We start from the raw sequence: 27,734 nt of genomic DNA on the forward strand, positions 1-27,734 counted from the left end.
CCAAGCCCCCCTAAATTTAGACATAAATCTTTTATACAGGATAAAAATGAATTATATCATGAAACAAATACGTTACAATTAGATTATTGCACGAAAGCAATAAAATAAGAGTTGTGCATAATGTAAAAAACAAAACAAAAGAATAAGAAAAAAATGAAGTTAATACACCCACGTAAAGCTGTTGGAACACGAGGGGCAAATGGAGAGGATGCTGGGATACACACATACACATATCGTAGAGGTCCCTCTTAATCAATGTCAGGAAGATGCTAGGCAATAGCCAATGGCAGAGCAACTATACGTATGTTATGTTAAGTAAACTCTGGGAGCTGAGTGTAGAAGCCCATACTGTATTTTTGCCTTTCGTATCCTGAAATTTCTTTCGTAACAAGAGGCAATTTTTTACCATTGAGGCGTGTCTTATTCTGAAAAGTCCTGATGTAGAGATGTTCGTAAGTAGAGGTACCACTGCGTACATATAATATATATATTGACCTTTTTTTCACTAACAAAGCAAGAATTTAATTGGTGTGCATTACCATTATGTTTACTGTTCACATGACAAATAAAAATGTGAATCTTGACATTCTGTTATTTTTTGGTAGGGTATCTGTTGCACTTTGTTGAATTGCAACTGTGAAAACTTTAAACCTTGCAAGATGAAACAACGGCAGTGTGAAAACTGCATGCACGGTTGGGTTGCACATGGTAAGAGCTGAAATCATACAACTGAATGGGTCTTTAAAGGGTATTAAAACACTAAGGGGCTGTGAGATATCAATAGAACCGTTATGTGGCAAGATAACATATTAATAAAGTTAACAAAAAAATAAATCACATTCATGAGCAATTATCGAAAATAGATTGAAAATTACGAACTTTTCCGAAAGTATTCCGGAAACAGCTGAATTGGGCGGAGACGTCATAACATGGAAAAAATAGGTCGAGGTTTATCGACGAGAGAGTTGCGTTCGTGTTTCATCAAAAAATCGCTAAAATGGTTCAAACCTGTCATGCTATGTGGTGTACAAATAGCCATCTGTCGCAATGTAGTACCCATGAGTTCTAGAACGCAAGAAAAAGAGCTGGACTAAGTAGACACTGATTAAAGTTCGTCAGTGCTAAGAGGGCTAATTTTGCGGACCCAGCCTCCGGCACGGTTTTGTGTGGTGCGCATTTTACTCCTGAAAGCTATACGAAACATGGACAAATTAAATCAGGTTTTGATAAGAAATTGCTGGTGAAAGCAGATGCGGTGCCCACCTACACACGCTGTCCCAAGATATCAAGAAACAGGACGATGACTGGCTCTGATGAGACCACCCCACCACCCCAGGCAAAGCAAAGGAGGAAAATGGCCAGAGTGAGTACTCTTTGATAATAAAAAACATATCACGCATTGGATATAGGACTGGACACATATATAAATTATCGCTCGTAAAATATATAGAACAAATCCTCTAATCCCATTCATATTTGTGTCGGTTGGCAGAGCAAAAACCGATGATAGCACAATAAATGATAATTATTCTATACATTACTTTATTTTGTGGTCACGGTGTATGAGCTTCACAAAAAGAAATGCAAAACAAACCATTCGGTGTTTCCCACACAATCTGTTGTTGCCAGTGTTTCATTAGTGTGATTGCTCACCTCAATGATCCTTTCATTAAGATGCATTGGCTTTCGTTTGGGCTCAAATTGATAATCCAAAACACCAAAGAAAGGTTCATAACTCTCCTCGTCACCATTAGAAGAATGTTCGTTACGTCGGATTCGTCGCTGCAACTAGAAACAAAATTGTCCGCCATCATCACCGCCATTCAGTACTAAGCACTTAGCCGGTTGTTTCCTTGTTGTGACGTCACGCACACAATATGCTAGATTTCCGGGATCTCGGGGGCGGGTCCTTTTAGCTTGACAATCGATCCTAATTTCTATCATTTTCTTGGTGTTGCGATGTGTGTAATTACACGAAGTGGCATGATATGAATCCAAAAGGCATGCGTTTATGGATAAATGATGGAATATTAGCATTTCCCCAGGTGTTGTCATACCCTTTAACAGCTTTGAATTGGTATAGAATGGAAGTGAATCTTTATTGTCATTGTAACATGATAAGAATACTGAACTGTTCCTGATTGTTATTTTGGTTGAGAAACTGTTAAAAGATTAATATATGAGAATTTGGGAAATCTTGTCAAAGAGCTAAAGGCGAAATTCAGATAATGTACTCTATGTACAGTAATTTCAGGACTACAAAGTGCACCTGACTGTTAGCGTCATTGCTCAAATTTTACAAAATTTAAGAAAAAATCCATCGATATGCCACACCTGACTATAAGCTTTTGCAAAGTCATACAATGGAATTAATGTGCGATTCTAACGACAGTAAATACATGACATATTTTTCAGACAGTAAGTTGCTACTCTGATCTCTCCGTTTGTAACCTGGGGCATTTATAACAACAATAAACCACAATAAAAAACAATAACCCTTATCATTACGGAAAACCCATCTAAGTCTAACCATGGATTATTAGACATATTTTAAAAGTTTGGATAACCAAATGCCATGACAGCCAAAGCTAAGCTAATTGCATGTTTGCAGAGTTCCTTCTTTTCTTCTTCAGTGGCACGCCTGTTTAGGGCTAACGGTGGATCTTGCGTTGAAGTTTCTTGATTTCGTGTTTGTGTTACTCTACAACAGGGTTCACCAAATCCGGACCTCATGGCCACTTTTCCAGTCGCATTTTCCATGTGTCCCTCCTCCAACGCACCTGAATCAAACAATCAGGATCATTATCAGGTTTCTGGAGATCTTGCTGATTCATCATATCATATGATTCAGGTGTGTTAGGGGAAATAGACATGAAAAATACATTAGATCTGGATTTGATGAACCCTGTTCTACGATTTTGTGAAATTTGGGTGGTGCAGCTTATAGTCAGTATATACTGTATGTATGTATATAGAGTTTAAAACATATATATATAGTGTATATCTGTTATATTAAGTGACATTCTTTTTTAACATTACAACAGGCTTTCAAAGAGCATAAAACCAAATGATATTACGATAAAAATGTATTAATGAAAACCTTAGTGTTATTACCTATATATGTTACATATGATGCATTTCTTTTATTGTTTACTTAAAAAAAAAAAAAAAAAAAAAAGATATTTTTTTAAATGTGGCAATACATCTGCATATATACGTCCTTTTATTGCTGTCCCTATGTTCCTCATCAAATGAATTAGTTCCACATCAAATGAATTACAGGGGTTGGACAAAATAATGGAAACACTTTAAAAAAATCCACAAAAAGTAATTTAATATGGTGTAGGTCCGCCTTATGCGCCAATTACAGCCTCAGTTCTCCAAGGTAATAATTTATACAACTTGTGAATTGTTTCCAAAGGAATTTACGGCCAGAATACCCTCTAACTCTTTTAGAGATGGTGGCGGGTGAAATTGATGTCTTAAATCTCTAAAACTGACCATAAATGCTCAATGTTGAGGTCTGGGGCATAGACTCCATAACCTATTGACATGACACGGAAAACAGGGCCAATTTGTAGGGGGCCTATTTTCAAAAACTTTAAATTCAAATATTTTCAAAACCAAAGCTGCTACCGACCTAAAACCAAAAAAGGCACCTACCTTAGCCATATATGAGTCTCCATGAGCAACGGCCTTAAAAAAATTCAAAGTCGTTCCCTTATGAAATCTTGATTAATTATGTTTTAAATAAGTATAACACAACTTAATACGGCTATAAAAGTCTGATTTTATACTAGATGCACAAAAAAATCAACAAATGCAGAGATAATTATCAATCACCAATATTTTGAGGATCAATAGCAATATTTAACATATAATATTTTTTTACGTTTAAGTTTTTGTCCAAAATAGCAACTTAATTATTTTTTTTTTTTTAATTTACTGCGAGTTTTCAACAGCTAATAAATCACTCAATTTAACATGAGAAATTTAATACTTAAGGAACACATGCAGAATCTGTTATAATTAATATGTAAATAGATTATGAATAAATTCTACAGTATAGACAATCACAACCTATTATAGAATAGAATAGCCCTTTATAGACATTATACACTATATAATGTCAGTGCCGCCTGGCGCCTGGCGTAAACAGCTTTTCTGGCAAAAATTCTTGTGAATAAATGCTTGAATCCCCGAATTCTTCATAGATATGGACATAAAACAATCTCGATTCTTGGTTAAAAGCAAAGAAACCGTGCAGTTAGCGTTTATTTTACGTATACTGACAAAGTACAATGCTACCGTGTTGGCGAATGAGGCTAGCGGCCGCTTGGCGTAAAAGGAGCTTCTTCCTTGAACAGATCATTTCAGAGACAATCCTTCCTGTTTGTATGTGGTACAGTTTTCGTAGTTCTTCCAAAATTCAAGCTTAATCTCGGTTTGACATGACCGTGTGCCGCTTTCGACTGACTATATGAAGATTCAAGCTCGGCCCCCTATGGTAAGGCACCGCTCAAAGAATGATGATGTGTCACGTCAATAGTAATGATGTCTATGTCTGGGGATTGTGCCAACCATACGAGATGCTCAACTTCATTGGAATGTTCCTCATGCCATTCTTTAACAATATGTTCAATGATTATGAGGCCAAAATGTTAGGTGTATTTGGTCCAACCCCTGTACCTTGGAAAATCATACCTCACATAGGTACGGGGGAAGTAACATAATTTTTAGAAGTGATATAATCTCTTTATCTCTCTCTTTGTGAGATGTTGCCAAAAAAGTGCTCTTTTTAATGGATTTCATGTGAATATTGCTTAATTTGACTGGGGGGGGGGCTATTCATAGTGTGTCAACTTACATTATCACAATATTATGACTTAATAAAAGCACGTCTGCCTCACGGTTCTGAGATCAAGGGTTGAATCTCGGGTTCCGTCCATTCTGTGTGGAGTTTGCATGCTCTCCTGCATGGGTTTTCCATGGGTGCTTCAGTACCCTCCCACATCCCAAAAACATGCATGGTAGGCTTATTGAAGAATCCAAATTGTCCATAGGTATGAGTGTGTGCATGAATCGTTGTCTCCTTGTGCCCTGCAGTTGGCTGGCAACCAATTCAGTGTTTACACCGCCTCCTGCACATAGTTGGCTGGGATAGGGTCTAACACCCCCTGAGACCCTTGTGTGGGTGAACGGCACGGAATCAAGAAAAGAAATGATGCCTATCCAAATTTGGGGCTTGTTTAGTCTTGAGGTCACCATATACTACTACTATTATAATTAAAATGATAAAAACATTTATTTTCGATCATCGCTCCTTTTTGTTGTTAATGTGATATTATTTTACACTGCATTGTAAAGTCATCCCAAATTTTGTGCATATGTTCTAGCTCTGAGTAAATTGAAGGTACACCACATGTATCACAACAGCCAGGTGGAGATTGTGCATTCCGATGTGGTGTTTGACATCTGCAGCCTGATGCTATATGGAACCCATGCTATTCCAGTGCGCCTGAAGATCCTCTTGGACCGGCTGTTTTCCGTTCTCAAGCAGGAAGAGGTTATCAAAATTCTCAATGCACTTGAATGGACACTACAGGACTACATCCGAGGATACATACTTCAGGTAAATGAGGGCGGGTGATGGGTCAACTTCCCCACATAGATGTATTTGTGGTTACCTTAAATAAGTACACATGCACACAACACCAACTTGGACTTGAATCATGGTGAAAAGCTTCCCATTTTTTTTTTTTTTAATGATTTTGTCTGTTACTAAAATAATCAGTACACATTTATCATAGTTCATAGAGGTGCGTTGTGTCATTATTTTTACATAATTATCAGCATTTCTTTTCTTCACACACACACACGCACGCACGCACGCACGCACACACACACACACACACACACACAAGCACCCACGCACACACACACACAGGAATATTCATATATATAGTGGAGAGCAGAAGTATTTGCACCACTTGTGATTTCGCAAGTACACCCACTTAGAAAATAGGTAGAGGTTTGAAATTTCAATCATAGAAACATTTCCACTTTTAGAGACATAATCTAAAAAAAATACATAACTCACATTGTATGATTTTTATTCATTTATTTGTAAATTAATGGGGTTCATAAGTATTTGTACCCCTGTGAAAATCAGTGCTAATAATTAGTTCTTATTTGCAATTACAGAGGTCAGAAGCTTTCTGTAGTTTTTCACCAGGTTTTCACATTCCTCTACACAAATCTTCTCTAGATCTGTCTGGTTTTTGGGCTGTCGTTGATCAACACAAAGTTTCAGCTCCATCCAAAGATTTTCTATTTGATTGAGGTCTGGAGACTCGCTGGGCCAATCCGAACCTTGACATGCTTTTTACGCAGCCACTCCTTAGTCAACTTGGCTGTGTGCTTCGGATCATTTTAATGTTGGAAGATACAGCCACGACTCATCTTTAAGTCCCTGACTGAGGGAAGGAGGTTGTTGCTCAAAATCTGACAATACATTTCACCAATCATCCTTTGCTTTACGCAATACAGTCGTCCTGTCCCCTTTGCCAAAAAGCAGCCCCAATGCATGAGGTTTCTACTCCCCTACTTCACAGTGGGGATGGTGTTCTTGGGACTCATACTTCTTTTTCCTCTGCACACGATGAGTAAAGTTTGCACCAAAAAGTTATACTGTGGTCTCATCTGACCACATGACTTTCTCCCATGACCCCTCTGCATCATTCAGATGGTCCCTGGTAAACTTCAGAAGGGGCCTTCACATGTACTGGCTTCAACATATGAACCTTCTGAGCAGTGCGTGATTTTAACCTATTGCACCATAGTGTTCTACTGACTGGTCTTTGAACCTGTGCATCCAGTTCTCTTCAGGTCATTCAACAGCCCCTGCCATGTAGTTCTAGGCTGAGCCCTCACTTTTCTCATCATAAGTGATGTCCTACACTGAGCCCCAGTCCGAGGTAGATTATCAGTCATGTTTATCTTTTTCTATTTCCTAGCAATTCCTGCAACTGTTGATTTATTCTCACCAAGCTGCTTTCCAATTGTCCCATATCCTTATCCAGCTTGTGTAGCTCTACAATTATTTTTCTGGTGTGTTTCGAAAGCTCTTTGGTCTTGGCCATGGTAGCAGTTGGATTATGACTGACTGTGGGGTACACAACTGACAATATTGAGCTTAAACGGGTGGTGGGTGGGTGGTTATTCATGGGGTAAAGGTGGACTTTTTTAAAGGTAGACTGACAACTCCTTAAGTGTCATAATTATTGCTGATTGTCAGGGGAACAAATATTTATGAACCCCAGTAAATTACAAATACATTATTAAAAAAAAAAAATCAAGTAATATGTACTGTAGTACTCCATGGTACTTTCCGATTGGGAAAAGGACAACAAATGACAAAAACTTTCCTCTGTTTGTTGATAGGATGTAGCAGGGAAGGTACTGGACCGTTGGGCCATTATGACGTATGAGGAGGAGATTGCAACACTACAACAGTTCCTGCGCTTTGGTGAGACCAAGTCTATAGTTGAGGTCATGGCTCTACAAGACAGACAGGGACAAGCAGTACTAGTTCCCAGCACTCGGACCATCTCAGATATTCGCAATTTCATTGAGCGTAACAGTCCATGCCCTACGGCTGTGTCTACAATCAAAGAAGAGAAGCAGAATGGCGAGAACATGCACCACTTTGAGAACTTAATTAATAGCATGGCATTCATAGTACCTTTCCAGCTGTTGAGCTCTGTTCCAGCCCCATTTCTTGGCTCCCCTGCCAGTTTAAGCCATCAGCGTCAGCAAATATACAAGGAGTACTGCCACAGGTCAGTAGATCATCAGAGTCAGAGGCAAGTGGATCAAGACCAGAATAGTCATGCAAGTCAAAACCCACCGTGTTCAACAGACATCAGCCATATCGATGCCCACTCTGTAATATGCAGTGAGGATCAAGACAAATCAATAGAATGTATTTCCTGGACAAAAATGGTTGAGACAGAAGATTTTTTAACAAGTGACAACTGCTCTGATGTCCCCATGACCTCTGACTCTACTCAATTTTCACCTTCTTCTAAGCTGCACAATCGAAGGAGTGGAGTGGGGATTTTAGTAAGCAGTGGAAGTGGAGGATCTCTGAAAAAGAGTCGTGTATTTTGCAATGCTTGTGAGAAGACATTCTATGACAAAGGTACACTAAAAATCCACTATAACGCAGTTCACCTGAAGATTAAGCATAAGTGTACAATCGAAGGATGCAACATGGTGTTTAGCTCATTGCGAAGTCGCAACCGCCACAGTGCCAATCCCAATCCACGACTCCACATGCCCATGAATCGCAACAATCGAGACAGAGACATACGGTATAGCATGCATACCTATGAGCGTCCTGCAGAGACACCCTCTGGCTATGACACATCCATTTCAATCTGCTCTGCAGAAAGCCATAAGTCGGTTCCAAGTGCTTTCCAAGGTATGAGCCAGAGCGGACTTCTCTTTCCTAACCTAAAGACAGTACAGCCGGTCCTGCCTTTTTACCGCAGTCCTGTTACACCAGCAGAGCTTGTAAGTACCCCAGGGACGCAACCCTCGCCTTCTCTAATAGCATCCTCAACGTCTGTAAAACTGGCCGCTGTTCCTGAGCCCCTACCCCAATCAAAAAAAAAATCCCGAAAGTCAAACACGCCAATAAAGATAGAAAAGGAAATGGTAGCGAGAGATGATCAAGTTGATCAAGAGAGTCATTTAGAAGAGGACATTCTTTCATGGGAGGGAGACTATGAAGAATGTGAAGGTCACAGAGCAGGAGGACAAATGTGTTTTGTAACAAATAAGATGAAGACCCAAGAGAAAACTAGGTATTTTGATGAAGTGCGAGAAAGGAAAGGTAGCAAGTCTTTGTTGGACCATGCTATTGGAATGTTAACGGGAGAGCACAAAGATGACATCACACAGAAGGTAGAAACAGTCACCACCATTACCTCTCATTTAAAAAACAAGTTGATCAAAAGCCTTCGGGACAACCAATCTGCTAGTCAGGAATGCTGTTTTAATGAGGAGAGTGATAGCAAAGAGTGTCAAAATGCACTACAAGGAGATGATCACTTTTCAAAGTTACAGTGGAGAGAGCAGAGGATGACCGACAGGAATGGTTTTCAACTCTCAGACGACCAAAAAAAGGAAGGCTCTCAGGCCAATGAAAACTCAAGTCCCTCAGATCTTGACCTGAAAGCTGACCAGTTTCACGACTATGAAACCACTTTTAAGAACCACGACAAAGTGAACGGCTGTCCTGCCACATTTTCCTCACGCGGGAGCCGAGATAGGTGAGATGCTGAGGCATGTATGTTGTTTCAATGTATTAAAGTAAATGGAGATAGATTGGGTCTATGAATTGTTATAGAATGAGGTGGTGCAATTCCGTGGCTTTATGGGTCCACAATTGTTAAATGCACACATTAAAGCATTTGACCCAGCCACAAGGCATGTAGCTCATACATTAATGATTTTTTTTTTTTAGGTTAAACATTCAGTAATGTGTTTTTTAAACCACGGATAGAGAAAATAGTAGTTCTCAAAGTATAAATGTTAGTATGAGTTAAAATAATTAGATATTAAAACCCCTCTTGATGTTTTTGTTTTTATAAAATTTGTAAAATTAGTTTAACTAGTAGGTCGCCATTGCTGTTGGCACCGCAAAGCGCTGTGGGCGGCGCTGCCGGGCTTTCAAAATATGACTGTCGTGCAGGGGTCGGGAACCTATGGCTCGCTCGTGAGCCAGATATGGCTCTTTGACGGCTGCATCTGAATAGACTAGACTAGACTAGACTAGACTAGACTAGACTAGACTGGACTACAATAGAACTGTCAGCAAAACATTGTCAACAACGAAATTTGACTTGGCACTCCAGTATAAAAATATGAATTGAAAATACTTAGGAAAATACTGTATATACAAGTTTTTGTGACAAAACATTAAATTTCTGCATTTTAGACACTACTAACATTCACTCATCGTCTGCTCGCCATTACGAATCCATCTGCAGTCATACATAAACATACTTAAAGTGCATGTGACACGAAAAAGCATGTTTATTTCATAATACACGCGATATTTTTTGCTCCTGAATGAATAGGACCGCTTGGATGTGTGTGGAAGCGATCGCTATATTTATTCAGTTTTTTTAATCCCACGCCATGAAAATGAGTGACTTCCGGCTTCGGTCTTGCATTGAGGAGGAGGGCGCTGTGACGTGTACGGATGAAGGTGTCCTCTTCACTATACAGCTGTACTGTTGTGCAAGAGGACTAAGGATTCAGCTGATTTTGCGGATTAATACGTTTATTTTTCGCATTACGCCAGTCAAACGGCTGCAGAAAAATCTTGCAGTATGAGGGAGAGGCGTGTGCGTCTTTTTGGAATTTCAAAAGGTTCCCATTCACAGTGGATATTGGCCAAAACAAGCCCTACTACTGTGGTACCATTGGACTTACGAGGAAGTGAGTAAAAATCTTGTTTTGTATTATATCAAATACGAATACAGCGATTACAAAGTAAATACTACAAACTTTCTTTAAATAAAGTACTACTTAAGTTTGATCATTGATAGGCATGTAAAAAGCTCTGCTCATGCACATTAGCTGCACGTTAGCTGCACAACAACTGGATCCGCCCTCCGGCGGTGAACGAGCTGTAAATTGCTCTCCGCCGGGTGGTTAGCCGATCCGCGAAGACAATCGACAACTCAGTCGTCATGTCAAATAATCCGGGCTAGTTATTTGTGATTTTCCGCTTCGAAGACTTTGAAACACCACTCGGTTCGGGTTAGCATGTCGGCCAGCTGTCACGTCTCTTGGTTTGTTTACATTCTCTGAAGCCGGGGAAGGGAAATGACATATGTCCGATTTAGGTGTCATAAAATATCGTTCGGAAGGTGCGACAATAAAGGTGAAGTTGACAGTTTTGACCATTATGGAGTAATTTTGCCATGTCGTCCTGAATAAGTGCATTTTTATTATTTCATATTCCATTTAGCACAAGACTGTTATTTGTCATGACCATGTCATTTATTAAGCAATTGGGGAAAAATACGTGGATAAAAAGAATATCCTGTAAAAATACTGGAGTAAAGAGACAGAAACAATGACATTTTGCGGCTCTCTTCGTCGCGTTTTCTTTGTTCTGAATAATTCCCCCTCAATGGGCTGAATAGTAAAACCGATGAGCCCAGTCTCCCGCTGACGTCATCCACCTGTTGGGGACGCTAGAGCCCTATAATGGTAGGCGTGGCTGACCGGCAGATTAAAAGACTAATTTATTGTCATCTGGGCTATGCTAAATTGTTGTATATAATCGAATCATCTCAAAATATGATTCTAATTCACATAATAATGCTCTTTAAGACTTTTTTTCTCCTGTCGTATGCTCTTTAACGATTAACATATTTTGAACTATATTAACACACAGTACACATAACAATCATCCTAAAATAAAGTAATCCACTAATATACACAGTCCAATTATACTCTTTTTCTCACCTGAAACCAGAAAAAAATACTTTTAACAACAACGTCCGTCTCGCATTGCTGCACAGATGGCTCATTTCTTATTCGCTCTAAAATGCACACTTATCACTCATGCACGCCAAGAAGTGAACGCTGCCCCCTGCTGGTTTAAAACCGTAAGTACAATATTGTCTTTTCAGGCTGAAACTTGTGTGTATATTTTCCACAAACACAACGAAATCAGATGAAACAGTTTCTCTGTGGACACAACAAAATATTAAAATAACTATTTTAATATTATTTAATTATTATTTATTATTTAATTTAATTATTATTTATATGAGCTATTAAAATGAATTCAGAGACTTATTGTACTTTAAAAGTGTTGAAATTACATAAAATGCACATATTACTTGTATTTTTAGTTTGAAACATATTGTATGGCTCTCACAGAATTACATTTAAAATATGTGGTGTTCATGGCTCAGCCAAAAAGGTTCCCGATCCCTGCGCTAGTGACATGAACACGTCATCTGTTCATCCCTTTAAATTTGAATCTGAGATGAACATTAATGAACAGGTCAAGACTGTTGATATTTCACAAAATGAGCATCAAAAGCAAAATGAACAGGAAAGATGGGATGAGACATGAATAGACAAAACCAGGGTGGAATGTTTTGAACATTCAATAGACACTCTGGGTTCACAAGAACACGAGCTTCATTTCTCTCGAACATGCCACAGTCTCATCAACCACATTTTCTCTCATCAAAGTCTTTTTCTCACACCCAAAGATCCTCAAGAGATCTTGAGTGTGCATTTCAAGTAACATAGGAATTTCCATATATTACACTGGTGTTCTGCCAAAATGTCCTACACCGGTGAAATATCTACAAGAGGCGAATTTGACACCTTGAGTACTACCGTGCGCTTTCATCTTATTTTGTATAGATGCATAGAGGCAGAATGTACTAAAAATGTCTTAGGAAGATACTTAAACTTAATAACATGAAATAAGGGGGATTTAAATACGCTACGTGACTAATGTGGTCAACAGCTCAACAATCTGCTTTATAGCTACCACAAGAAAACAATTTACAAAAGAATGAGAGGGAAACACATGCAAAAGGTATTTTGAGGCAATGAAAAAGTAATATAGGCTGTCTTGGGACCATGGAAAAAGTGCTTAGGAAATGAATTTCGTTCCATTAAACTGGATCTACACAGTCAATGTATTTTTTCATAGCCAAATCCCTTCTTGACTCTGGGTTAAAAGTTCTACTCAGAATATTTCTCCAAACCTCGTCACCAGCCACAGATGTATCTTAATGTGAATACACAAAAACAAAAATCTTGTGCTGCTGTTTTTGCTTGTTTTAAGTGCTATATTAATTCTGGAAACACAAAATTTCTATCAAATGTCATCAACACATCTAACAAATATTTGAAGTATTGGTGCCTTAGTGTACACATAGGCAAATTCAGAGTGAGAAATGTAGCTAATTTCTTAATGCAAATGGTTCAATATAAGTGATTTGCACCCAGCACAATGTAATATATATTAAATTTAGCGAAAAGCTTATATATTAGAAACATCATAAACTACTATGTAATAAAAGTAGGGCTGCAGCTATTGAATATTTTAGTAGTCGATTAATCGATGAGCTAGTTAGTTCGATTATTTGAGTAATCGGATAAGGAACATAAAAATTTAAAATACCTGAGCTGAGCCTCAAACGGTATAAAAAAACAAAAAAATGGGGATTTATGTCCAACAAAAGAACATTTGGCTAACTTACATAGCAAAAGGCTGCTAGCTTAAATGCTATAAAACGCTAATGTTTTGTTTTTTTTTTGTTTTTTTTTTACACAATGCTCTTAACAAATGGTTCATGACACATATTCCCACAAAAAACAACTAAATATACCTATAAATTACTTTAAGAATGCATTAAAAAACATTAGGCCAAACAAAAACTTAGCTTATGTTGGTCTTAACAAGGAGCAGCTGGATTTAGTCACATAAAATGAGGCAGACTAGAGGGCAGTGTATCCACCCAAATCAATTAAACTAAATGCAAACACTTTCAAAACAAACCATTACAACCCCACTTTAATTAAACGAGTACTCAAAGCAGAAAAAATTAATTCGAATATTTTTTTCTAATCGAATACTCGAGTTAATTGATTAATCGTTGCAGCACTAAATGAAAGACATAAAAAATGAACATCAAGATCGTAAATGGCTGAAAATCAACCGAATTGCCACCACACACTCCTAATTCTGAATCATGGCAAAAATTTAACAAGACAAAAAAATAAATACACAAAAGGTTTGAATCATTCACAAGTATAGTATAGCACATTTATTCAAATATGGCAGCGTGTCTGAATATAGATTATTACACATTCAAATATTAAAAAAAAAAGATAAAGCACTGTACATTATGACATTGTGTGAATATTACTCCTCAATATCACTTTCAATCTGTCCTCTGTTTCTTTTGAAACATTCTCACATGCTTGGCACTGACATAAATCTATACAAGACAGTTCTGCTGACATACACGAACATCCTTCCGTTTCACGTTTGGTCGCCTTGCAACTCCAGTGGACTACTTGCAAAAAACTTTCAGGGGTAGGATTCGTAGTCATCCATGTCACTGCCAACTGCCCCTCCCTAATGTGCCACCCATTCAAAATGGGTGAAGGAAGGGGCACACATTTTACCTGTCATAAAATGTTTCATAATTGCTGCTTGGTAGTTTGCTCTCCTGCAGTGTTGGAGTTCTGGCAAGGCCATACAGAAAGATTTGTATCATGCATCATTTACATTCTTGGCAGACTGGCCATACAGGTGTCACACATATTTACTTAATTCAATTCAATTCAATTTGTATAGCCCTCAATCACAACAGAGGTCTCAAAGGGCTTTACAGAGGCAATATGATACACAATTAGAAATGAAGCAACAAAGATGAATAGATACAGTTCAAGTCCTGGGTATCCCCTATCCTTAAGACCCTCCATGCCGGCAAGGAAAAACTCCAAAAACTCCAGAGTCAATTGGGAGAAAAATGAGAAACCTTGGGGAGTACCACAGTCAGGAGAGATCCACTCCCAGGACGGATAGACAGGAACCCCAGAACGGCTAATGGGAATTAGCAAGCGAAATTGTAGTCCGTAAAAATACAGTGGAGTAAAGGAGCAAGAAGAGGTCCCTCTGGTCAGATGAGACGGGGGTAGCGTGTTAAATGTCTGTAGTTCAAGTTTAAAATCTCTGCACAGCTTTGTAACCCAGTCAGATATTCGTCTTTATGAAATGCAACAGAATTTTTTTTTTTTGCCTTTGCAATATAAGGCACTGGTCGAGTCACAACCTGTAAATGTATGGATGCCAATAAGTACTGAACACACACTAGTGCCAAGAGCTGCTGAGACCTTAAAGACATCAACAATCCACCTTCTATTGCCTATTTCTGTAGGTGCTGTAGAATCTTTCTGCAGACTTACAGCATTGATCCTGCCTGAAACACAAAAAAAAATACAAGGAAAATTGAGTATGTGCATGTGCATGCACATGTGTTTTTAATTAAAATATGCGCACACAATTTAAATTGATAACAATTAACCTTGTAGTATTTTACTTTTTTTGTTAACAAGAATCATGGGGAGACACATTATATTTTAGTTACCTGTATTCTGAACCATCAAGATCCTCTTGGTCCTTCACTATGTCCACAAATATCTTTTGTAGCTTGTCCATTCGCAGCACTTCCTGGTCAACTATAATCCTTTGACGGATGGCGGTCCATCCATCCATCCATTATCTTCCGCTTAGTCCGGGTCGGGTCGCGGGGGCAGCAGCTTTAGCAGGGAAGCCCAGACTTCCCTCTCCCCAGCCACTTCAGCCAGCTCCTCCGGCGGGATTCCAAGGCGTTCCCAGGCCAGCCGAGCGACATAGTCTCTCCAGCGTGTCCTGGGTCCAGCGTGTCCTCCTACCGGTGGGACATGCCCGGAACACCTCTCCAGGGAGGTGTCCAGGAGGCATCCGAACCAAATGCCCGAGCCACCTCAACTGGCTCCTCTCAACGCGGAGGAGTAGCGGCTCGACACCAAGCCCCTCCCGGATGACCGAGCTTCTCACCCTATCTCTAAGGGAGAGCCCGGACACCCTGCGGAGGAAACTCATTTCGGCCGCTTGTATCCGGGATCTTGTTCTTTCGGTCACGACCCACAGCTCGCTACCATAGGTGAGGGTAGGAACGTAGATCGACCGGTAAATCGAGAGCTTCGCCTTTTGGCTCAGCTCCTTCTTCACCACAACGGACCAGTGCAGAGTCCGCATCACTGCAGACGCTGCACCGATCCGCCTGTCAATCTCCCGCTCCCTCCTACCCTCACTCGTGAACAAGACCCCAAGATACTTGAACTCCTTCACTTGGGGCAGGATCTCATCCCCGACCCGGAGAGGGCACTCCACCCTGTTCCGGCTGAGGACCATGGTCTCGGATTTGGAGGTGCTGATCTTCATCCCAACCGCTTCACACTCGGCCGCGAACCGCCCCAGTGAGAGTTGGAAGTCACGGCTTGATGAAGCCAACAGCACCACATCATCTGCAAAAAGCAGAGATGCAATGCTGAGGCCACCAAACCGGACACCCTCAACGCTTCGGCTGCGCCTAGAAATTCTGTCCATAAAAATTATGAACAGAATCGGTGACAAAGGGCAGCCTTGGCGGAGTCCAATCCTCACTGGGAACGAATTCGACTTACTGCCGGCAATGCGGACCAGACTCTGACACCGGTCGTACAGGGACCGAACAGCCCTTACCAGGGGGCTTGGTACCCCGTACTCCCGGAGCACCCTCCACAGGACTCCCCTAGGCACACGGTCGAACGCCTTCTCCAAATCCACAAAACACATGTGGACTGGTTGGGCGAACTCCCATGCACCCTCGAGGACCCTGCCGAGGGTGTAGAGCTGGTCCACTGTTCCACGGCCGGGACGAAAACCACACTGCTCCTCCTGAATCCGAGATTCGACTTCCCGACGGACCCTCCTCTCCAGCACCCCTGAATAGACTTTACCGGGGAGGCTGAGGAGTGTGATCCCTCTATAATTGGAACACACCCTCCGGTCCCCCTTTTTAAAAAGGGGGACCACCACCCCGGTCTGCCAATCCAGAGGCACTGTCCCCGATGTCCACGCAATGTTGTAGAGGCGTGTCAGCCATGACAGCCCCACAACATCCAGAGCCTTTAGGAACTCCGGGCGGATCTCATCTACCCCTGGGGCCTTAGTTTAGTTTAGTTTAGTTTAGTTTAGTTTATTCACACATCGTATCATGGTACACACATGAACATGGTCATATATACAAGCAATTCATCTGACAAGATGTATGAAAGGGACACTCCGAATAAGCTATTTAAAGCTTTTAGTAGGGGCCCAGTCAAACAACACACACATACACTCATTCATACACATACATGCAATTAACTATGGGAAATTTCAAAATTCTGATTACATCGGATTTGACATGTGATACCTTAGGAATGTTATTCAAAGACAGCATATTAAACATACATAGCAAGGAGATGAGTTTTCAGTTTTTTCTTAAAAATAGAGATGGAGTGTGACATTTTAAGTGTTTCGTCCAGTTCATTCCAGATCTGTAGTCCTCTGCATACAATCCCAAAGCTTGTAGACTTTAGACTTCTGGTTTTTCCTGTGATATGATGTTTTCTTCTAGTAGTATATGTGTGCTGAGGAGTACTGATTGGGATGAGATCACTTAATTTACGGTTTAGTTTATGGATGACCTGATACATTATGCAAGCATTTTGAAAGTAGTTGTGTTCTTTTAGCCTCAGAAGGTGGTGGTGGTGAAATATTAATTTAGTAGGAGCATTGAACCCAGACCATGTTATGGCACGTATGACTTTTTTCTGTAGGATTTCAAGCTTTTTTAGATAGGTTGGAAATGTGTTGCACCATATGATATTACAATATTGTAAATGTGGCTCAAATAAAGATTTATGCAGTGTGAGAAGTGCAGATAGTGGGATATAATGTCGCAGTTTAAAAAACAGCGCAGCATATTTCGACAGTTTATTTGTGAGCTCATCAATATGTTTTTTAAAATTAAGGTACTCATCAATATGGACTCCCAGGAATTTTGTAGAGCAGACTCTTTCAATGGTTTCTCCATTTATGTTTAAGCAGATTTGTGTGATGGGCTGTTTTTTATTGGAGCGAAACACAATGTAATTTGTTTTATTGATATTTAGAGAGAGTTTATTACATTTGAACCATGTGTCTATTTTCTTTAGTTCACTATTTATGATTTGCTCAAGTGCAGAGGGATGTTTATGGGAAAAGAATAAATTTGTATCATCAGCAAATAGTACTTTGTAAAAAACAGATGAGGAATTAACAAAGTCATTAATGTAAAGGATGAAGAGGAGTGGCCCTAAGATGGAGCCCTGGCGGACTCCATGATTGAGGAGTTTGTATGATGATTCTGAATTGTTAATCTTGACATACTGATGTCTTCCAGATAGATAGCTACTGAACCACTCTAGTGCTAGGCCTCTAATCACATAATGTTGTAGTTTTTTAATTAATATATCGGTCTTAATAGTGTCAAATGCTTTGGATAGGTCCAGAAAAACGCCGACTCTGTAGTCACCTTTGTCAATTGTATCGTGGATTTTTTCTGTTGGATCAAGTACTGCCATATATGTGCTATTTTTCTTTCTGAATCCATACTGCAATGGTACAATGATGTCTAGCTTGTCTAGATAGTTACTGAGTTTGTTGTAGACTACTCTTTCCAATACCTTGGAAAGGGTAGGCAGAATAGATATTGGTCGGTAATTGCTCAGATCATTTTTATCTCCAGATTTAAAAATTGGTGTGATTCGTGCAATTTTTGCTATTTGAGGCACTACTCCAGAGAGTACTGATAAGTTGATACAGTGGGTAAGAGGTGCAGTGACAATGTTGGAAATGTGTGTCAGAATTATGTTAGAAATTCCATCTGCTGCAGCTGAATTTGAATTCTTCATGGTCATGATTATTTTATAGACTTCATCATAGGTAGTTGGATTAAGGAAGAAGGAGCCCAGGTAATTACCTGATAAATAATCTCTAAAGGAGGCATCTTGAGGCTGACTGATTTTACTAGATATATTACTACCAATAGAGGCAAAGTAATCATTGAATTTGTCAGTAAGACTGTTATTTGTGGTGGCTGTAATTATATTATTATCATGGGCAGGGAACACAGGAGTTTTTTTGTTTTTTGCTTAGGACCTTGTGTAGTACTCTCCAACATTTCTTACAGTCACCCTGTGATGCGTTTATCAATTCTGCATAATGGTTACTCTTTCTTTTCCTGATAATGTGTGTAAGTTTATTTCTATAATTAATATATTCATTTTTATTATTATAATTAGGTGTGTTTATATATCTTTTGTATAATTTATTTTTGTGCTTAATCGATTTTAGTATACCCTTGGTAATCCATGGATTTTGATTGAATGTGCTGCATTTGATGGTTTTTTCAGGAATTGTCCTTTCAATCGAGTCACTTATTTCTTTAGTAAGCGTCTCAAATGCGGTATTAGCATCACTGCAACTGTATATTTTATTCCATGCCTTGTCCTTCAAATCCTCACTCAAATTATACATAGTTTCTTCATTTAATATTTTTATTTTTATTTCATGTTGTATGGGTGATGATTTAATATGAAGGTCAGCAAATAATACAATGGGGTAATGATCCGAAATGTCAGAGAGTAAGGCTCCAGACATAAGTGTAGAGTTTTGAATATTTGTGATGATGTTATCAATAATTGACTTTGTGGATTGAGTGACTCTGGTATAGGTATTAATTGTAGGGAAGAAGGATGAAGAATATAATACAGTACATTTATAAATTCATTCTGAGCAGTAACATCCCTAGAGAGGTCAATATTGAAGTCGCCAAGGATGATACAGCTCTTGCTTTTGCTGTTTATATAGAATAATGCTTCCTCCATTCTGGTCCTAAAGATTTCTAGGTCCGCGTCTGGGGGACGATAGATCACGCCGATCTTCCGGTTTTTACCACTTATCTCAACAAAAAGGGAGTCACTATGATTGTCTGCTATGACAATATCATCACAGACATTCACATTGTATGCAGAGGAGATATATAGGCACACACCACCACCAGATCTGCCACATCTGTTCTTGGTGAACAACTTATAACCATTAAGACTTAAGATGTCAATGTATGATCTATCATTCAACCAAGTTTCACTACAACCTATTGCATCAAAGTTGCAGCCTGTACTTGTAAGAAGAGTAACTAGATTGTCATAGTGCTTGTTCAGGCTTCTGATATTTAAATGTAGGAATGAACAATTATTCCTATTCGTTAATGCTTTTAGTTGCTCAGGTTTATACTGTTTGCAACGTATGTTTCTATAATAGTCAATACACTGTGTCACCTCCTCTCCTTCGCTGTCTAATTCATTAAATACCATTAATAAAGTAGCTGGTGCAATTTACTGAAATCCTGTAATCAACACACATCCTTATGAAAATGTAAATATACATATACTCATCCATTCTGAAAATGACCCAGCCGTCATACACACATACAGTCATACACTCAGATTCACAGTAATCCTCTGTGAACATTACCAAACTATATTGCCACAGAGCAGACAAGCAAACAAGGAGAGCCTTGTTCTGTTCAGTTAAGTAGTATTTGTGCCTATTCCTAAGCCAAATTGAGAAAAAAAAGAAAAAAAACCAATAATAGTAATAGTAGTAAATAAAATAGAAGAGAGAGTGAGAGAGAAGATGAGGACTGATGAGAGAAGGAGAAGAGAGAGTGTGGGAAATTAACCGTCTTCCAAGGTCCTCAGTTGTCATGGTGACAGAGACGCGATTTGAAGACATCATCACCATGCGTCTGTGTTTACACTTGCGGGGCGGCCACATGTGACATCTTGACGGACTGTTCCTCTTGGAAGTTAGGCATGATGTTTTTGTCTCCTTTACTAAGCCAGTTAGTTATTCGGGGGTTCGTGTAAGGTTGCCGTCGATGTAAAGCTTGTCAATGGACAGACGAGCGTTCTGTTTGGCTTTCCTCGCCTCGGCCATGATCGGGTGTAGCAACCTTCGTCTGTTCATGATCTCCGGCGGGAACTGGTCGCCGATGGAGTAGTTGGTGCCCTTTAGCTCTCTACCCCTCGACATGACGGCATACTTCATTTTGGAGTCAACGGCTTTAGCCACAATGGGACGGGGCCGCTGTTGGCCACTTTTAGCCCTCCCAAGGCGGTGCACCCTGGAAAAGCGAATAGCCCCGGCGTCCTTGGGCTTCATTTTCAGCTCGTTGACAAGGAACGTCTTAAGAAGTTCTTCTTATTTTTGGTGAGTTTCATTTTTTGTTTCTGCAAGTCCATGTATAATGATGTTGTCTCTCATGCTTCGGCACTGCAAATCAATTATGGAATTTGCCATGTTGATTTTATCTTTTTGGAGTTCAGCTGTCAAATGTTTGAGATTGTTCACTTCGGCCCGAAGAGACGCATTGTCAGCCTTTAGCATCTCGATGAGCGAGTTGTTAAACTCCACAGACTCCTTTAGTTCTTTGACATCTGTTGTGAGTTGCTCGAGTAAATCGAGTTTCTTTAGTTGTAGCTTTATAGCTGCGATAGATTCGCCGATGTCTAGAGATTCCATTTCGCCTGAGCTCATTTTAGCTCGGGTGACTTTAGCCTCGGATTTGTTGCTAGGCATAACGCTTTTATGGTGGAAGATGCGTTAGGCTTCAAATCCTCTATCAGTTCCTCAACAGGCAAATCCGGGTTATTTTGGTTCTGGTCAGTGATCAAACTGGATATGATGGCATACTTAGGAGATTTTTGGCAGGGAGTACAGCTCAGCACTTCATGCGGTCGGCCATCTTGGATCTTCTACGGCTCGTTCTGTGGTCACCGAGGAGCTTACCAACCGCCTCAGTGACTTCAACCCCAGAGATCGAAGAGCCCACCTCAGAGTCCCCAGACTCTGCTCCCTCAAAGGAAGGCGTGTCGGTGGAATTGAGGAGGGCTTCGAAGTATTCTCCCCACCTACTCACGACGTCCCGAGTCGAGGTCAGCAGTACACCATCTTCACTATACACAGTGTTAATGGTGCACTGCTTTCCTCTCCTCAGACGCCGGATGGTGGACCAGAATTTCCTCGAAGCTGTCCGGAAGTCGTTTTCCATGGCCTCGCCGAACTCCTCCCATGTCCGAGTTTTTGCCTCGGCGACCGCCAAAGCCGCAGTCCGCTTGGCCAGCCGGTACCTGTCAGCTGCCTCCGGAGTCCCACAGGCCAACAAGGCCTGATAGGCCTCCTTCTTCAGCTTGACGGCATCCCTTACCGCTGGTGTCCACCAGCGGGTTCAGGGATTGCCGCCACGACAGGCACCAACCACCTTACGGCCACATCTCCGATCGGCCGCCTCAACAATGGAGGTGCGGAACATGGCCCACTCGGACTCAATGTCCCTCACCTCCCCCGGGACAAGGGAGAAGTTCTGCCGGAGGTGGGTGTTGAAACTCTTTCTGACAGGGGATTCTGCAAGACGTTCCCAGCAGACCCTCACAATACGTTTGGGCCTGCCAGGTCTGGCCAGCAACTTCCCCCGCCATCGGAGCCAACACACCACCAGGTGGTGATCAGTTGACAGCTCCGCCCCTCTCTTCACCCGAGTGTCCAAAACATGTGGCCGCAAGTCCGATGACACGATTACAAAGTCGATCATTGAACTGCGGCCTAGGGTGTCCTGGTGCCAAGTGCACATGTGGACACCCCTATGTTTGAACATGGTGTTCGTTATGGACAGACCGTGACGAGCACAGAAGTCCAATAACAGAACACCACTCGGGTTCTGATCGGGGGGGCCGTTCCTCCCAATCACGCCCCTCCAGGTCTCACTGTCATTGCCCACGTAAGCGTTGAAGTCCCCCAGTAGAACGAGGGAGTCCCCAGAGGGGGCGCTCTCCAGCACACCCTCCAAGGACTCCAAAAAGGGTGGGTATTCTGAGCTGCTGTTCGGTGCATAAGCGCAAACAACAGTCAGAACCCGTCCCCCCACCCGAAGGCGGAGGGAGGCTACCCTCTCGTCCACGGGGGTAAACCCCAACGTACAGGCACCAAGCCGGGGGGCAATAAGTATGCCCACACCTGCTCGGCGCCTCTCACCGTGGGCAACTCCAGAATGGAAGAGAGTCCAACCCCTCTCGAGAGGATTGGTACCAGAACCCAAGCTGTGTGTGGAGGAGAGTCCGACTATATCTAGTCGGAACTTCTCTGCCTCACCCACCAGCTCAGGCTCCTTCCCTGCCAGAGAGGTGACATTCCATGTCCCAAGAGTTAGCTTCTGCAGCTGGGGGTTGGACCGCCAAGGCCCCCGCCTTTGGCTGCCGCCCAACTCTCTACGCACCCGACCCCTTTGGCCCCTCCCACAGGTGGTGAGCCCATGGGAATGGCAGATGGCGGTCTCACAGAAGAAATTGTGGCTGTCAGTGAAGGGTGTTTCATTTCTGAAAAACATTGTTATTTTTTTCCACATTGATAGTATGTGTACTGTTTATCAATCAGTTAGCTGCAATCAGTCACAACTCCTCAGATTAAACCTACCAATCTGTTACTGTCCGAAAATGCGGAAGCTAGCAGACAACAATAACATAGGGATTACTACCTGTACCATATGTATGTGTTAGACTAATGCAAACAATTATATTGTGTGTGCGATGACGGTACCTTTTTCCTTCACTACGTAAAAGGGTTGATTGAAAACACAAAAAATAAAAACACGCAATCGCAAAAAGGGAGACACAAAAAGGGTCTGTGACCGTAGGTCAGGATCATTAAAAAAAAGAAAAAAAAAACGAGGGATAACCGCGATGAGAGGCAGACGAACGGAAAAACCAAGGCAAAGATGCAACCTGCAACAAAGGGGTCAAGAATACAGACTTATTTATAGTCCAAATAATTTTTTTAACAGATCATGTGACTTGCACCTTGGAGACGGTCCTTTGCTTAGGTAAAACTACAGCTGAGAAGGCAAGATGGATATTCAGAATTTCTTTAAATTTAAGCTTTCAAAAGCTTCAACAACAACCGAGCTTCAACATGAACAAGTGTCAAGATGTAGATATACTGTATACGTCACAGGGGAAAATGGTGAAATCGGGTGGAGAGCGACACCGTGAGACCAAGGAAATGATTGAGACTTTTCACAAGTCACAATGTTTATTACAATTACAAAAGCTAAAAGGCTAAAAAGCTCCAAATACAAAAGTTAAAGCATAAAAATCACGAACAAAACATTAAAAGGAGGCACTGGAAGTCGTTGGTATATGGTTCCAAAGTCCTTCGTGGCTGCAGCTCCCGTTGGCGCTCTCTACTGTAGGCAGGCCTGCGACGACAAAATAGCGACCACCAATGCGGGTTCAAGAATCTCAGACGCCACCGATGCGATAATTTTGCTCCGCTGCGTGTCACACTTGTTTTCCCAATACTCACAGCCCAGGCAGAGCTTCTTGCCCTGTGGTTGTCTCGCTGTGACACGTCGGACAGAGCCTCCACACAGTTGTCTGTCACCTTTCCATTACTGCCTCTCCTCTCGCCTTGGCTTCCTACTGGCTTTTTCTCTCTCCTTGTGTCCACCTGATCTGTGCTTTTTATTGACCAAGGTCATTCCTTTCTTTTGCCCCTGTCGGCCTCCAGTTGGCTTATTCTTCAGTCTATTTACCCCCTGTGTGCGCCGCACATACATTATGCGTGCGCGGCGCTCAGCTCTGATGCAGACCGCCTATGATGCCCAATGCCCACTGCATACGACTCTCATGCGCTCCATACACCCGCAGACTCTAGACGTGCATGCACAAAACAGAGGAGACTACGTGATCAGATCAACACAAAGTTTATTATTTGTGTTGTCTATCTTATTATTTTAATAAGACTAAGCGTTGTAATTACGCTGACATTATAACAAACACTTTCGTTTTCTCATTCGTGCCACTCGCGCTGTACAGACTCACCTTCTGTCAACATAACATGACGACACTCAGTGTGTAATCACAATGCATGCTGGGTAATGTAGTCCTGTCCTGACACCACATTAATGTGACAGTATATTCAGGGAAAAAAAACACGCACATATATGTGCCAAAAATGCACAAAGGCTAATAATTCACTTCAACACACACTAAAGCACCCCACCCCCCACAAATCCATGCACGCACACACACAAACATAGTGTAGCACTTGCAAGAATTGGCAGCGGAAATCAATAGAAGAGTAACGCTGACAAATTGCGTTGCCGACATTATTCCTAGTGACGCTACACAGCTCCCATCTAGCCGGTTAGTTGTCCTCAGCAACTGCAACTTCCAGAATGTCATACCGCAATTGGAAAGGAAGTCTGCGACGCTGGGTTAAAACGCTCTCTTCCAGCCGGCGTTGGAAGCATCCAAGGGTCCTTAGCTTGTTCCTCTAGCCTGGCTTCCATCTATGGAGATTGATAGGGGGCGAGCCGGTCTCTGTGAAGGACGATCACCCAGTTTCTCCTCACTCGTGGTTGCCATCCAACATCCCACCAGTGTAGTTGCAAGAGTTGGTAGCTTACTTTTTACTGTTTGTTTTCCCCGCACTCAAACGTGATGTCAGTAACCCATCAATGCGAGCGTCGCGTTGCTGCACCAATAGGAGAGTCATGCTGACGGTCAATGCAGCATTTCCTAGTGACGCTACAAAAGTTTTAGGAATAATGTCTTTCCCTTTAGTCATTTTAATATATAGTGTTTGGAGTTACACAAGGGCACTGTACATCCCATGCAAATGACCTGTATACATTTTGTTTGGTGTACATTTCAATAAAGTATTGTTACATTTAAATGCATAATACTTTTGTAAACATTATTTACTTTGAAAGACCAGATATTGCTGCCGTTCTATTTCCTGTTTGGTGCGTGCTAAACAGCAGGGCTTGATCCGGCCGCAGGTTGACGGACCAGAAAATAGACTTTATTTTAGTTTTGAGAGGGCCGAACTCGGGCGGATCCGGTTCGGAGCTGAGCGATCATGTGGACCACCTCGTACTGAAAACAATACAAACGTATTTGTTGCGTCATTCGGAACGGAGCTGAGTGTAGCGCAGCGGACCCTGAGGGATTCAGGGGTCAGAATGGCCAGAGTGCTACAGGTGTCCTGCATAAGTGTTCTAGTTGGGGTCAATTTGGCTGGAACTAAACATTACAAATGCACTTTCAAATATTTTTAACCAATTTTTTTTACGTACATAGACAAATGCAAAATTACAAACAAAATAATCATGAAAATAAACAGAAGAATAAAAGAAACACTCAACAACCCACCCGCCCACAACCCAAACTCTCCTGAATAGCTATATTATATAGGCAAACCATACATAGCAATGATGAGGAATTAGCAGTGCATCACACAGAATCAAGGCTGTTGTATTTATGTCCAAATAAAACTCACTGGCCACTTTATTAGGTACACCTATCCAACTCAGCCAATCACATGGCGGCAACTCAGTGCAATTAGGCATGTAGACATGGTTTAAGACAATCTCCTGCAGTTCAAACCGAGCATCAATATGTGGAAGAAAGGTGATTTGAGTGACTTTGAACGTGGCATGGTTGTTGGTGCCAGAAGGGCTGGTCTGAGTATTTCAGACACTGCTGATCTACTGGGATTTTCACGCGCAACCATCTCTAGGGTTTACAGAGAATGGTCCGAAAAAGAAAAAAATATCCAGTGAGCGGCAGTTCTGTGGGCGGAAATGCCTTGTTGATGCCAGAGGTCAGAGGAGAATGGCCAGACTGGTTCGAGCTGATAGAAAGGCAACAGTTGCCACGTTTACATGGAGCCAAATATTCCAATTACAATCGGAATATTTGTTCAAACCGAATAAATGTGTTCCATATAAACACCTCATTCGGAATGAACAGGCCCAAACCGAATGGAATTTCATTCCGATTCACAGGGGTGGAATATTCCTTTTCCCAAACCGATTAGAAGTAAAATTATATCATGTAAACAGGGAAGCGGAATGGTGTCTGGTTGCGTTCTTTCTGTGCATGCTCCGTACTGACGTGGTGACGTCACTTGGTGACGTAAGTAACGTCACTTGCAACATGGCTTCCAAGCACACGCACAGCGCACCCACACAACTTTTTAAATGAACGGCGTGTCATTCTGAAGTTTTGTTTCCACTCGAAAAGTTAAAACAGCAGCTGATCTGACGATCGATCTCCATGTTTTGCAACGTGACGCTTTGTTTTGATTAATCTGCGCATGTCAGACGGCAGTTGTCAAACGTCCTTTCGGAATAAAGGCAGACACATGTAAACGCTGGATCGGAATAGATAAGGTGACATGTAAACAGCTGATGTTAAATTTCCATTCGGAATTATTTGAATCGGTATGAATAAAAGTCAGCATGTAAACGTGGCTACTGACTCAAATAACCACCCGTTACAACCAAGGTAGGCAGAAGAGCATCTCTGAACGCACAGTATGTCTAACTTTGAGGCAGATAGGCTACAGCAGCAGAAGACCACGCCAGGTGCCACTCGCTTCAGCTAAGAACAAAAAACTGAGTCTACAATTTGCACAAGCTCATCGAAATTAGACAATATAAGATTGGAAAAACGTTGCCTGGTCTGATGAGTCTCGATTTCTGCTGCGACACTCGGATGGTAGGGTCAGAATTTGGCGTCAACAACATGAAAGCATGGATCCATCCTGCCTTGTATCAACGGTTCAGGCTGGTGGTGGTGGTGTAATGGTGTGGGGAATATTTTCTTGGCACTCTTTGGGCCCCTTGGTACCAATTGAGCATCGTTGGAACGCCACAGCCTACCTGAGTATTGTTGCTGACCATGTAAATCCCTTTATGATCACAATGTACCCAACTTCTGATGGCTACTTTCAGCAGGATAATGCGCCATGTCATAAAGCTGGAATCATCTCAGACTGGTTTCTTGAACATGACAGTGAGTTCACTGTACCCAAATGGCCTCCAGTCACCAGATCTCAATCCAATAGAGCATCTTTGGGATGTGGTGGAACGGGAGACTCGCATTATGGATGTGCAGCCGACAAACCTGCACCAACTCTGTGATGCCATCAT

General features: G+C 41.5%; 1 protein-coding gene across 1 annotated transcript in view; it reads left to right on the top strand.

The window, feature by feature from the left end:
* Nucleotides 1-446: 446 nt before the first annotated feature.
* LOC130912587 (zinc finger protein basonuclin-1-like) overlaps nt 447-27,734 on the top strand; it is a 34,704-nt gene continuing 7,416 nt past the window's right edge. Inside the window, exons 1-4 of the mRNA XM_057830753.1 lie at nt 447-452; nt 606-708; nt 5,397-5,632; nt 7,444-9,338. Coding sequence (XP_057686736.1) covers nt 447-452; nt 606-708; nt 5,397-5,632; nt 7,444-9,338 — 2,240 coding nt within the window. The remainder of the gene's footprint in view (nt 453-605; nt 709-5,396; nt 5,633-7,443; nt 9,339-27,734) is intronic.

This window comes from Corythoichthys intestinalis, chromosome 1 (genome assembly GCF_030265065.1).
Source record: "Corythoichthys intestinalis isolate RoL2023-P3 chromosome 1, ASM3026506v1, whole genome shotgun sequence".
Classification (NCBI taxonomy): Eukaryota; Metazoa; Chordata; class Actinopteri; order Syngnathiformes; family Syngnathidae; genus Corythoichthys; species Corythoichthys intestinalis.